At 36.7% G+C, this 13,557-nt stretch overlaps 1 protein-coding gene across 1 annotated transcript; it reads right to left on the bottom strand.

Moving 5' to 3' along the window:
- Positions 1 to 276: 276 nt before the first annotated feature.
- LOC118665433 (heat shock transcription factor, Y-linked-like) lies at positions 277 to 1,386 on the bottom strand. The gene is made up of 2 exons (XM_036326892.1): positions 874 to 1,386; positions 277 to 450 (listed from the first exon to the last, which is right to left on the bottom strand). The coding sequence occupies exons 1-2, from the start codon at positions 1,384 to 1,386 to the stop codon at positions 277 to 279; spliced, it is 687 nt and encodes a 228-aa protein (XP_036182785.1).
- Positions 1,387 to 13,557: the final 12,171 nt, after the last annotated feature.

Genomic DNA, 13,557 nt, shown 5'->3' with positions numbered 1-13,557 from the left:
GCAAGGATAAAATATTTTTAAGGAAGAAAATCTCTGCCAATACAAGTACTTAAGCTTTACAATACCTAAAAGAATGTAATGTAATTGAGAAAATGCTAAAGTAATTACTTTGTACACTGCATTTACCTTTGCTATATTTTATTTGTATATATCCTCTAATGCCATCCTTATTTAGGCCCTCATTTGATTCATCCTGGACTATTTCAAAAATAATTTAAAATAGTTTCTCTTTTTCCTTTACAGCCATGATTTTTAAAAACAGTTAATTAATATTGTTTACTTAGAAGGAAGCATGTTAGCCACATGACCCTCTGCTCCCAAGTGCTCCTTGTTGACTTCTCGAAATAATGAAGATGCTGGAGAAGCATTTTTAATTCCAATTCTTCTTTTCATTCTTACTAGAAGTTGGGGACAGCCTCGTTTAAAATGAGGATTATGAAAGAGCTGTAACTAAAACCAAAAGAAAAAGTTATTTTAGTGTAAAACCAAGATATGAGAATGTAACAAGCCTAGTCCATAAAATGCAATTTCAGTTTTATCACACAAAGTTAATGTCATCAAGTTATACATGTACACTGGTAATATATTTCAAAGTTTACTTATTATTTCAGTAACTGAGTACCACTTCAAATGGTTTCAGGGCCTTTATTTAAATAGGGTTCATTGAGAAGTTTAAAAGTTACAAGCAAAATTTCTTACAATCCTGAATGTTTATGTCCAAACTCTATTAGATTTATAAAAAAATATATTTTAACAGTTTTAATATAATTTTAAAAATCTTATTTTAGCTTATGTATATTAACATATTCATGTACAAATAAAATCTTACATATATATTCCCTGTATAAATTGTAACTGAAAATTTCTGAGTACCTTGTTTAAAACAGAGACTTCTTTCTCTTCTGCCAGAAAGTCAGCTAGAGAAGCAGATCTTTGAAAATTCTGTCTCATTTTACTAAATCCATAAAGGTTAAGCTGGCGAAGTAAACTTTTCATACTATCAGTTTTAAATATTCTGAAAGGGGCCTTTCTTTCCAAAACTTCTTTCTTAAAGAGGTCTTCATTAATCACTATAGAAGTTCCATTCTCATCCCACCAAATAGACTTAAATTGATCGCTCTCAACTATTTTCCACAGTTTTCTGGGAAAGGTCATAGAATGAAAATCATAATCTTCATCTGGTTTGGAGGCACAAAATGAGTAACGCCGTCTTTTTATTAAGGTTTCTTCAAACAAAGCCCGAAAGGCACTTTCTTCAATCATAGACCTCAATTCCAAGTCCCCCGGGTATGTGTGATCACACAATGCAGATCTAATGGAGGTTTCTGAATCATTTGATCCATCTTTAAGAGAAACAATTTGAATTTCTGAAGAAACATGGGCCATCTCAAACTTTCCTTCACCTGCCTTCCACATCTGCATAATTTTGAACACTGCGGCTTCAAAGGCTGTCTTGGCAGGCCTAACAAGTGAACTGCTCACACCATCACAATGGTCCTCAACCTGAGTTGCTGTGACATCACAAAATGACTTGTCTCCTAGCAATTAAATGTAACATTCAGCCAGGGTTGCCTTCTCACTCTATACATTTTATTCAATTAAAATTAAATATAGGCCAGTTATTTATGCAGGAACTAAAAAAAGTGAGAACAGCAAAATCTCTTTGCTATGGAATTTTTAAATAAGTAAAACATGTATACACTAATCTATTTGGTTCCTGAATAAAAGTAATTTCCTCCATTCTACATACAAATGCTTACTAAATCGATGGCAATAAAATGACAGGTAAGTTAACAATTAAAAAATGATTTAAACAGCAAAACAAAAAAGTCAAAGTGTGTTAATCAGGATTCTCCAGAGAAACAAAACCAACAGGATATAAACAATTGCACATACACTTATATGCACATGTACACATATATACATACATGTGTATGTGCACATATATGCATATATATACAAGTGTGTGTGTGTACATATATATATTTCATTATGTATTTATGTATGAATATACATACAGAGCAAGAGTGAACAGAAAACATAAAGGAGAAAATGAGAGAAATTTACTATAAGGGATTGGTTCACATGATTATGGAGGCTGATTAAGTCCCAAGATCTGCAATCAGCAAGCTAGAGACCCAAAAAAGATGATAATATAGTTCCAGTCTGAGTCCAAAGGTCTAAGAATCAGGAGGGCCAATGGTGTGAGTTCTAGTCTGAGTCCAAAGTCTTCAAAAGACTGGTGTCCCAGCTTGAAGATAGGCAGAGAGGAGGGAACAAATTCTCCCTCACCCAGTCCTTGATTGGATGAGGCCCACCTACAATGGGGAGGAAAATCTGCTTTAAACAGTCCACAAATTCAAAATTCAGTCTCATCCAAAAATACCTTCACAGATACACTCAGAATAAAATTTTACCAATTATCTGGACACCCTGTGGCCGTCAGGTTGACACAAATTTAACCATGACACAGATAAATATATTGTGTCTTAATTTGGTTGTAATTACATAATTTTATAGGTACACTAGAGGCCTCCGTGCATGAATTCATGCACCAGTGGGGTCCCTCGGCCTGGCCTGCAGGATTGAGCCAAAACTAGCTCTCCGACATCCCCCAAGGGGTCCTGGATTACGAGGGTACAGGCCAGGCTGAGGGACCCCACCAGTGAACAATTAGGGCCAGGGAGGGATGTGGGAGGTTCACCAGCCGGAGGGCTCCAGGGTATGTTCGGCCCATCTCACTCAGTCCTGATCTGCTGGACCCCAGCAGCAAGCTAACCTACCAGTCAGAGCGTCTGCCCTCAGGTGGTCAGTGCACATCACAGCAGGCAGTTGAGCAGCCTTAGCATATCATTAGCATATTACTCTGATTGGTTGAACAGCTGAGAGGATGACCAGACACTTAGCATATTAGACTTTCATTATATAGGATTGAAAATCAATAGGCCATGCATTTAATGTTGGAAATGCCACTTTACATATGGTATCTCAAGTTTATTTTTTAACATGGTTTTATTGATTTTAGAGAGAAAGGAAGGGGAAGGGAGAGAGACAAAACTATCTATGCATCAACTTCATCAGCTGTCTCCTGCACGTCCCCTATTGTGGATCAAACCCGCAATCCAGGCATGTGCCCTGACAGGAATCTAACTGATGACCTCTTAGTGCATGGGTCAATGTTCAACCACTGAGCAATACCAGTCAGACTCAATTTTATTTTTTAAATAAAGCCAGGAAAGGGACAGATAGGCTGTTGAAAATATAGAATAAATTTAAATAAAATTAGATGATTGAAATAATTCAAAATATGGCTATAAATTTAAAATAAAGTCCCAACTGAAGATATCAACTTTAAATTAGACAAAAATAAATCAAAGTCTATCTTACCGGCAAGAGATACTTAAGACATAAGTTCACAAAGGAAGCTTGTGAATTAAAGAGTGAAAAGAGACATTTTGCAACACTAGTCAAAAGGAAGCTGGTATAGCGGTTGACAGCATAGACTTTGGAATCTGACTGCCTAGATTAGAATCTTTGCTGTTATAAATTTTGTCAATATGGTAAAGTTAATTACCTTTATCATCTGTACTGGAGGATTTTAATACTAGCACTACCTATTCATCTGTTTATTGTGAGGATTAAGTAAAATGATACATATTAAGCAAATAAAAATTGTTTTTCAAATAGTATTAAGTATTCAAAAATTGTGGTTCATATCACTGTCATCATCAAGTAAAATGAACTTTAGAGCATCATTACACATGAAGTATTCTTCACTTCCAAATCACATATCACATCTCTCAGTCAGGTATAGTCCTATTTGCCCTTTTACAAAGTCATAATTTTGAAGCCTGGGGCTGCTTTTATTTTGGACACACTCCTTGCTTTTACCTCTCAACATCCTTTATCTTTATGAAATGGGTTTTGCAACACCAGTTAAAATCACTAATAACTGAGATATTTGTACAGTACTTTGCCATTTATATAAGTAATATTTATCATTTTGCATCTATTATTTTCTGTGAGTGAAATATGTACAAGACATTACCATCACCCACGTCTAGTGGAAAGTTCAGAGGATGTTCAGAAATATTATCCAAACATACACCACACAGCCTGCCCCACATCAGAAGAGAAGCAGTCCTAGGACAGCAGGATTTTATTTTCTGGCACCAAATTTTGTTTGTTTGCAAATACCAGTTACTCTAGCTTTTCTTTCCATGGCAACTCTTACATACGACATAACAATTCCAATGCTCTGGTTTGTTTTATTTTTGAGTAAATCTTATCCTATATAATAAAGAGGTACTATGCAAATTGACCATCACTGCAACACACAAGATGGCCATCCCCATGTGGCCACAAGATGGCCAGCAGGGGAGGGAAGTTGCAAGGGACCAGGCCTACAGGGGAGGACAGTTGGGGGGGACCAGGCCTGCAGGGTAGGAAAGTTGGGGGGAACCAGGCCTGCAGGGGAAGACAGTTGGGGGGGACCAGGTCTGCAGGGAAGGGTAGTGGGTAGCAATTGGGCCAGCAGGTGAGTGGCTAGGGCAGGGGCGGGAAAACTTTTTGACTCAAGGGCCACAATGGGTTCTTAAACTGGACCGGAGGGCCGGAACAAAAGCATGGATGGAGTGTATGTGTGAACTAATATAAATTCAAAGTAAACATCATTACATAAAAGGGTACGGTCTTTTTTTTTTTTTTTTTAGTTTTATTCATTTCAAACGGGCCGGATCCAGCCCGCGGGCCATAGTTTGCCCACGGCTGGGCTAGGGGCAATCAAGCAGGCAGGCAGGCGAGCGGTTGGGAGCCAGCAGTCCTGGATTGTGAAAGGGATGTCTGACTGCCTGTTTTGGCCTGATCCCGGTGGGGTCCCAAATTGGAGAGGGTGCAGGCTGGGCTGAGAGACACATGCCCCCCATGCATGAATTTCGTGCACCAGGCCTCTAGTTTTAAGATAATAACAAATGTTAACTTTGATCTTTAATTGATTTTTTTCGGTGCATGATTTGGTAAATTTGATCCAACTGCTATATTACCTGAATTTGTGACTACACAAAAAAAACTGATAAATACCTTAATCAATAAAAAAAATTAAAAATAGGAAAAAAACTGATGATATAATTTTGTATTTTTATAAATGTGTTTGAGATTTAAAAAAAAAAACTGAAATAAGTAGCAAGATATATTAATGGAGCAAAATGTCCAAAGTAATGTTTGCTTAGTGGTACTATATAGCAGCCAGAAAAGTCTACTGAATGATGAAGATCCATGCAAAAGTTTGAAGAGATTTCCATGTAGAGGAAGTAGTGAATGCCAAGGCCTAAGCAGGGCTAAATTTTACATGCATTAAACAGGAAAAGCAGGCCAACTGGGCTAAACTCACGAAAGGTGTCAGGAGATTAGAGATGACAGATAAGCAGGTGTCATATCAGTTAGGGTCTTACAGGCCAAAGTAAGAAATGAGGTTGCATTTTAAATGCAAGTGAAAACCATCAAATGGTTTTAAAAATGCACATGACATGACAATTTAGCTCACTCAGAATGCCATGTGGAAAAAAGCGAATTCTAGGAACCTGACCTGTGTCCTCAAAAACTATACACTGCCCTAAACAAACAATCTCACACCAGAAATTTTAAGAATAAATTCTGAAGATAACTTAATCTATTATATTTAAACTAGTGGCCCAGTGCATGAAATTCATGCACATTAAAAGGGAATTAATTAGAGGAAATATTTTAATATTATTATTTTGTTTCCATCTCTCCATCCCAGTCTCTCCCAGTCTGTCTCTCTGTTTTTCTCAGCAGTCCTCCAGGCCTCCCTGCCTCCCTTTCTCCCTCTTCCTCTTTCCTGGCAGGGAAGGGGCGGGGCCAGTGGTACAGCTCCACCCTCTGCCCACCCTGGGGCCTCATTCTGAGAGAGGCTCTGAGACAGAGCTTGGAGGAAGGGAAAGAAAAGGAGAAAAGGCTGTGAGCTGGTGGGCGCAGCATGTGTGTGTGCATGTGCGGTTGTGAGTGAGTGTGAGTGCTGGGCACTGTCTCTCCTGGTGCCTCTCCGTGGGGGCCATGGTGACCCAGGACTCACTACTGCTGCAGTTTGGAGAGGAAGAGGGACTTGGGACACCTTTGGGAGGCAGTTTGAAGATACTGGGGGTCTCCAGAGGGGAGGGCACCCTTCTCCTTTCCTGCCTGTGGCTTTGGCTCCCCTACTCATTTCTGAGCACCACATGTGAGTTGGGGAGGGGTTGGTGAAACATTTCAGTTTCATGCCCCCACAGGCTTCCCTTCCATCCAGGCCTCTTCAGGCCCAGTCTGTTTTGTTTCCATCTCTCTATCCCAGCCTCTGTCTCTCTTTGTCTTTCTCAACAGTCCTCTAGGCCTCCATGCCTCCTCCTCTCCCTCTTCCTCTTTCCTGGCTGGGAGGGGGCAGGGCCAGTGGAGGTAGCGCCACCCTCTGCCCTCCTGCCCTGGGACCTCATTCTGAGAGAGGCTCTGAGAGCGAGCTGGGAGGGAGGGAAAGAAAGGGAGAAAAGACTGTGAGCTGGTGGGCACTGTGTGTGTCTGTGCGTGTGTGCAGTTGTGAGTGTGAGTGCCAGCCCCATCTCCCCTGGCCCCATCTCTGCTGCCACAGTCCCCACACACCAGAGCCTGCTGCATGCACAGCCTGAGCATTTGGTCAAGCCTTTGATCATTGTGGATGTTACGGACCCTGGCTCTTTATATATAAAGATTACATCTGTTGGTTCTATTATGAGCCTAGTAGAATGCCTACTTATAATAGTATCAAATATCAACTACATAACCTATGTACTATATAAGACAAAAATAGATTATTGCTTTTAGGGATAACACCACTTCAGTAGAGGTTTGGTAGTATCTCTGAGTTGGAAAGGTAAGATCTGAATTTCTTTAGAATCTGAAGTTTGGTTTAAGTGGCCTTTCAATAGAGGGGTTTATGTTGCAAGCTGGAGGACTGAAATGTAAGGGGTAGGCAGGGAAGTGTAGCTAGATTAGATTCAAGTTGCATAAGAATCATGATAACAATGTCAAAGTCTTTCTAGACAAAGAACAGCAAGAACCAGCAATTGTAAAAATTGTGCTAATTACTTGTAGAAGACGGGCTGAATGCACACCATGGGGAACCATGGGGCTTGTCAGTAGGAGGATGTTAGAAATATTTATTATAGGATTTGAACTTGTGTCAGGTAATCTGCGTGGGAGTCCAATGAAGAACACCTTTCAGGAAGCTGAACTGGAACCTGAAAAGGAAGTGGGGGTAATTATATGATTAAGTATCTCAATAATCTTATATAGGAAGAAGGAAGACTAGATAGAGGTTTTTAATTTGTAATTGGGTAAAGGAAACATAGTTATTCATTTTAGCTGAAAGAAGGAAATATGTGATATTTTGTGGCTAGGACAATGACCATGCTTGTGTCTCTTTACAGACTCTTTATAATTTGTTCTGATTCTGTGCTGACCCATGATGGTCATAGAATGGCCTTGTCTGATGCTGATATTCTGTGAAGCTGCTTATGCTTTTCTGTTTCTCAAAAGATTAGTACTGGTGTAAACATCAAAGTGAGGGTTTTGAGGTATCAGTTTCAGAAGAACCTTAGTTCACACACTACTGGGTAAGGCTCTCTATTGGAGAATTGTTGGACTTTTTAAAAAGGATCCATCCTAATTTGGGGAAAATTCCTATAGTAAACAATGAAGACATTTACTTAGGCAAGACTCTCCTGAAATTCTAAGGCATGTAATGAGGACAATGGAATACTGAAATCATCCTAATTTAGAGAGCATGTTGTATGAGAAAAGTTGGGAAGAAAAGATACCTAGTTTTCATCCTTGGTGTTCAGTGATCAATATGAGAAACAAACACCTGTGCAGCTACATTATACAATAGTTTTTATTTTGCAAATGAGAATACCAAGTCAGGAAGAGGTTATGTAACTGATAATGTACATCATGGGAGAGGTGGGCAGAGTGGCAGATAGATAATGGACCAGGCATTTCTAAAGCCCTGTTTGCTTCCAAGACTCTGAAAATGACATATTTCCCAGAAGGCTTTACTATTTAAGTTTAATTTTAAACAACGTTTGATGTTAATAAAAACAATCTTTAGCTATTTTCCTTGAATAGAAAAGTAACTAATAGAACACAAAATAATTATCCTTTGTCTTTCGTTTCAGGTACAGTACTCAAGGTCAGGCTGTTAAAAGAATTGGTATCTAGCTCACCTCATCTAAGTTCTCACTTAGCCAAAAGTAATATAAACATTCACAAAATTTAAACAAAACAACACAAGAATCATGAAAATGTGTTTATTGTAAATCTTCAGCCAAGTAAATCTTTAGCTAAAATTATAGACATTCACAATTATTAAAACTTACTTAATAATCAGGCCTATTTAACACATTGGTAGAACTGCTTCAGCCTCAATATCCTAGGTAATGAAAATTTGGGTCTCTGATCTTTAGTGTTTATTAGTGTAAGAAAATAGAAAACTCCCAAAACAATAAGGTTGGTGTGATGGACTGAATTGTGCTCCCCTGAATTTTATATGTTAAAGACTTAACATTCTGAATGTATCTGGAGATAGGGTTTATAGAAGGTAATTAAGGTTAAATGAGGTCATAAGGGTGAAGTCCTACTCCAATATGATTGGTAACCTTATTAGAAGAAAAGCTATTTTTCCTCTAAATACATGCACACCCCAAGGAAAGGCCATGTGAGCTCACAACGAGAAGGCTACTGCTCTGCCATGCAGAAAGAAAGCCTGTGCCAGAATGCGATTCTGCTGGATCTTGATCTGAGACATCTTGCCCCTAGAACTGTGAGAAAATAAATCTTTGTTGTTTTTGCCATCCAGTCTATAGCATTTTGTTACACCATCCTGAGTTGTCTAATACACTAGGCTTGGGATTATATTTCAGGTCCAGCAACTTTACATTATGCTTGAATTTGAAATTAGTTTCTAAGAGTAAAATGCAAATAATAAAGTATGGTTTTTTGTGTTTTTATGAGGATCAAATAATATATAATCCCTGGGACATGGTGGGTGTTCAATAGTTGTTAAATTTTCATCAGTCAGGTTACAGATTGTAAATAGTGTGCTATAGAGAGAGGAGACTGGGGTGAAAAGAAAAAATTGGTCCATGCTGTGATAGGGCTTGTTGGATCCTACATTTTTCAGTGAAAAGATATAGTCTTGATAACATGTTTTTTATTTTCACACATAGCCCAGTGTGAAATGTTCAATCAATGCTAGCTCAATGAAAAAGTGGCTTATTCTCCAATGTTAATAAAGATTTTTCCTATACACAACTTGTTCAATTTCATTAAGTACAGGGTAAGAGATAAATACCATAATGCCAAGTGAACTTCTTCTAAGAGCCATATAACATCCTAATCAATAATTCAACCTGCCTTTGTGTATTAGATTTTGCTCAGCATTATTAAAGGGTTCACATTTCCTTCCCCAGATTATACTAGAGAATGTCATGCTATTTTTTTTTGAATGAGCAACATTTATTTGGGGTCATCAGGGACTATAATATTTGTCACTCTAAGAGAATGAAATTAATCAAGTTGTTTCTTTAAAGCAACACTTCTTAAAATCTGCAATATGAAGATGTGCTTTGTGAATCTCTAAGAAGATGCCAATCATAGCATTTTTTCAAAGATTTTGGTCACTTATATTGTCTGTTTAAAATATTGTCTCCTAATATAATAATCTGTGGATCACTATTGGTAAAATGCTTCAATAACACAAAGGAAATCTCCTATAGAAAATTTCAAAGGAAAAAAATCAGAAGACCCTAGTTGATTTTGGAATAACCATTGGATAACTTCTCTGTTAACTATTTATATATATTCTTAATATGATAAATTAGTATCTGCTCCTCTGGATCACCAGAAATTTACCTGGACTTGACTCTGAACTAAACTTATCCTAAGTATATTAAAAGCATGCTATTTTAACATTCATTTGAAATATAAAAAGTGAATGTATGTAAAACCCACATTATATAATATCCAACTATTACTAGACTTGTGAAGAAATATAAATATATAGCAATGGCCAAGACAAAAAAAAAATATGTCAGGATGACAGATGTGACAGAATTTCAGGCAACGGTATCTATCTATATAAAAGGCTAATATGCTAAGTGTCTGACCATCTGGGTAATGATGTCAAGTAGCAACACCTGGCTTCCTCTCCCTAGCTACAACTAGCCTCAGGTGGAAACACTTTACACTGCAACCAAATGTCTGTGAAGCATTTTCCCGTGCTTCATCTCATTTGATCCTCACAGAAGTCCTGGAGTAGACAGTAGATAGGAGACTTGGTGGAATCCTATTTTCTTTTCATTAGCTGGAAAACGGAGATTTAGGAAGCTTAGAAACTTGACCCGACTGAAAAGAAGTAAGAAATGGTGGTCCTTGAAAATGACTTCAGGTTTTCTCACTGAACAGAATATAGTCAAACACTGCTGCAGTTAAATATTTTACCCTCTGTTCTCCCTGTGTGATCTATAATAATAATATGCTTTCCTGTTGATATTTATTGCTGTGTTGTAAAAATCTTTAGCTACATCAGAAAGCAGGTCTAATTAAGCAGGTTTGTCCTGTATCTATGAAAAGCTAAGTTGACTTGCACATGCGCAATAAGTATAAAGCTCTTGCTAGCGCCAATCACACGCTTGTGCTTTGATCTGTCACTGTCAACCGTGAATTTGGTTGTTTTTGTTGACATTCTGAAGCTGAAAGAAAGCTTCGGAGTCACATGGAAGTAACAATGGCGATTAAATATGATCATAATAGTGATCCGGGTAGATATAATTATCCCTGTGTAACCGAAGTTGCTGTCATATTCAGAAAGGAAGATGGAGGACCTCATTTAGAAAGGGACTTGCTCATTCATTGCAAACCAGATCCCAATAATCCGAATGCCACTAAAATGAAACAAATCAGTATTCTGTTTCCTACATTAGATGCAATGGCGTATCCTATTCTTTTCCCACATGGTGAAAAAGGCTGGGAAATGGATATTGCATTAAGATTTAGAGACTACAGTGTAATCAACAATAACACTAGATTCAAGGGTTGATGCCCAAAAGGAAAAATTTCCCATCGAATTTCTTAAAAGTATTGGTATTACTCCTTCAGGAATGCTGTGTCATAAATTAGAATTGAAGGTAGGTGCAATCATCATACTACTGAGAAATCTTAATAGTAAATGGGGTCTTTGTAATGGTACTAGATTTATTATCAAAAGATTGCAACCTAACATAATCAAAGCTGAAGTATTAACAGGATCTGAGGAGGAGAGGTTGTTCTGATTCCAAGAATTGATTTGTCCCTGTCTGACACTGGCCTCAGTGTTAGAATAAGTTAAATCAATTTATCAGTCATTGTTTTTATCGATGTTCTTTTTATATTGTTTTTGTTGTTTTTATATAATTTTTGTTCTTTTTATATGTCTTTGTTGTTGTATCATGTTGTTATTGTTTATTAGTCAATTTATATATTATTTTCATATACATTTGACTAATTTTCTTTCATCTCTGACACTTCTATTAAAGAGAAAGGGCGAATAGTGATATTAAAATATTTCTTTAATTAATTTCCTTTCAATGTGCATGAATTCATGCACTGGGCCACTAGTTTAAACATATAAGTAATAATATTCTCAACAATGTAATGAAAAAGTTGGAAAAGTAAGAGATAAATAAAATATTTATTTAAAAAAGGCTAGTCCAAAGCTGAAAATTAGAAATCCTCAAATGTAAAATCAAATGCATGAGCTGATGAGCAGAACAAGTATTACAGAAGAAATGGTCAGTGACATCAAGACATAGTAATAGAAACTGTCCAAATTTAAGCATAAAAAGTCTATAAAAACAAACAAATCACCTGACCTGTGGAAAAATCTTAACCTAATATACATCTTTTTGAAGTCTGAAAAAGAGAAGAAAATATCACTGTATATCACAGAGAAACAAAAAGGATAATAATGAAATGTTAAAACAAATGTGACAACTTAAATAAAACAGAAAATTAGTGAATGAGAGAAATTTCAAAACAATTCAAAAGAGAAATTAATATTTACATTCACCTATATCTATCACACACACTGAATTTATAATTTAAAACCTTTTCATAAAGCAAATTCTAGATAAAAAACTCCAATGGTAAATTTATGAAATCTTTATGAATAAAGTATATAATTCTTATAAAACATCTCAGAAAATAAACTGAGTTGAATAATTCCCACCTCATTTTATGTGATAACCATTACCTTAATACAAGATTGGAAAAAGGCATTACAAGAAAACTACAGGCCAATAATCCTCATGATTACAGACCAAATGTTTCTTTAAAAAAATTAGCAAATTAAATTTATAAACATATAAAAATAATATTCTAGCAAGCCCAGCTCACATTTATCCCTGAAATGCAATGTTATTTTAATATATGAATAACAATTAATGGAAATTAGCAACATTATCTTAACAGATTAATGTAGAAAAATAATATGACCCTCTTGATGTAATATATCAAAAGATAGATGTAAAAACAGAATTTGATAAAAGTTAACACCAATTCATGAAAATAAATGTTAAGCCAGTTATGTATGAAAATAAACTTATTCAATATGATAATGGACATCTACAAAAATACTTAACCAAAATAAGATAAAGCTAGAAAGTTGTTTCTTATGACAATTTCTTAAATTATTGTATTGGAATTCCTAGCCAGTGCAATATAGGAAGAAAAATAAATACAAAATATTCAGATGGAAATAAAATGAAAATAAATCTATAGACTGATGGGAATTGCAGAGGATTTTCTCTTGTTTGTAGAATATTCCAAGGAATACACAGAAAAGCTATTCATCTTACTGCCTACATATAGCAAACTCACAGAATACAAAGTCAGCATAAAAACTAAATAATTAATAAACAGTTGTAATTATAACATAAGATGTTATTTTAAATGCTACCAATGATCAATCAGTAAACGAATTAAAAGAGAAAATATAATTTGAATAGTATTAACTACCTATATAAATGGAGAAATAGATCATGGTCTTGATATGAAATAAGTATTTTAATAATATTTAACTCTAAAATGAACTGTAGATTTAATGATTTCTCAACCAAAACCCAGCTATTGGACCAAGATTTATATGTGAACATATTAATCACTAGAGGCCCAATGAATGAAATTTGTGCAAGCGTAGGCCTTTCTTCCCCCAGCTGCCTGCACAGGCTTCCCTCTGGCACCTGGGACCTGGGCTTCCCTTGCAGCCCCGGCTTTGTATGGAAGGTTGTCTGGAAAGACGTTCGGAATGACGTCTGGTCTAATTAGCAAATTATGCTTTCATTATTATAGACTAGTGGCCCAAGGCACGAAATTCGTGCATGGGGGGTGGGGGGGGTGTCCCTCAGCCCGGCCTGCACCCTCTCCAATCTGGGACCCTTCAAGAGATGTCTGACTGCCAGTTTAGGCCCTGTGGGCCCACTGGCTCCTAACCGCTCA

This window comes from Myotis myotis, unplaced genomic scaffold, assembly GCF_014108235.1.
Source record: "Myotis myotis isolate mMyoMyo1 unplaced genomic scaffold, mMyoMyo1.p scaffold_m19_p_10, whole genome shotgun sequence".
NCBI lineage: Eukaryota > Metazoa > Chordata > Mammalia > Chiroptera > Vespertilionidae > Myotis > Myotis myotis.
This window is presented reverse-complemented; position numbering and strand designations above follow the sequence as displayed.

Bases quoted from the DNA above. Each gene is read 5' to 3' on its own strand.
- LOC118665433 (XM_036326892.1), bottom strand. From the start codon at position 1,386: ATGGCCCATGTTTCTTCAGAAATTCAAATTGTTTCTCTTAAAGATGGA. The intron at 451-873 runs GTACTCAGAAAT...TTTTGGTTTTAG, and splicing joins AAGTCTCTGTTTTAAACAAG to TTACAGCTCTTTCATAATCC.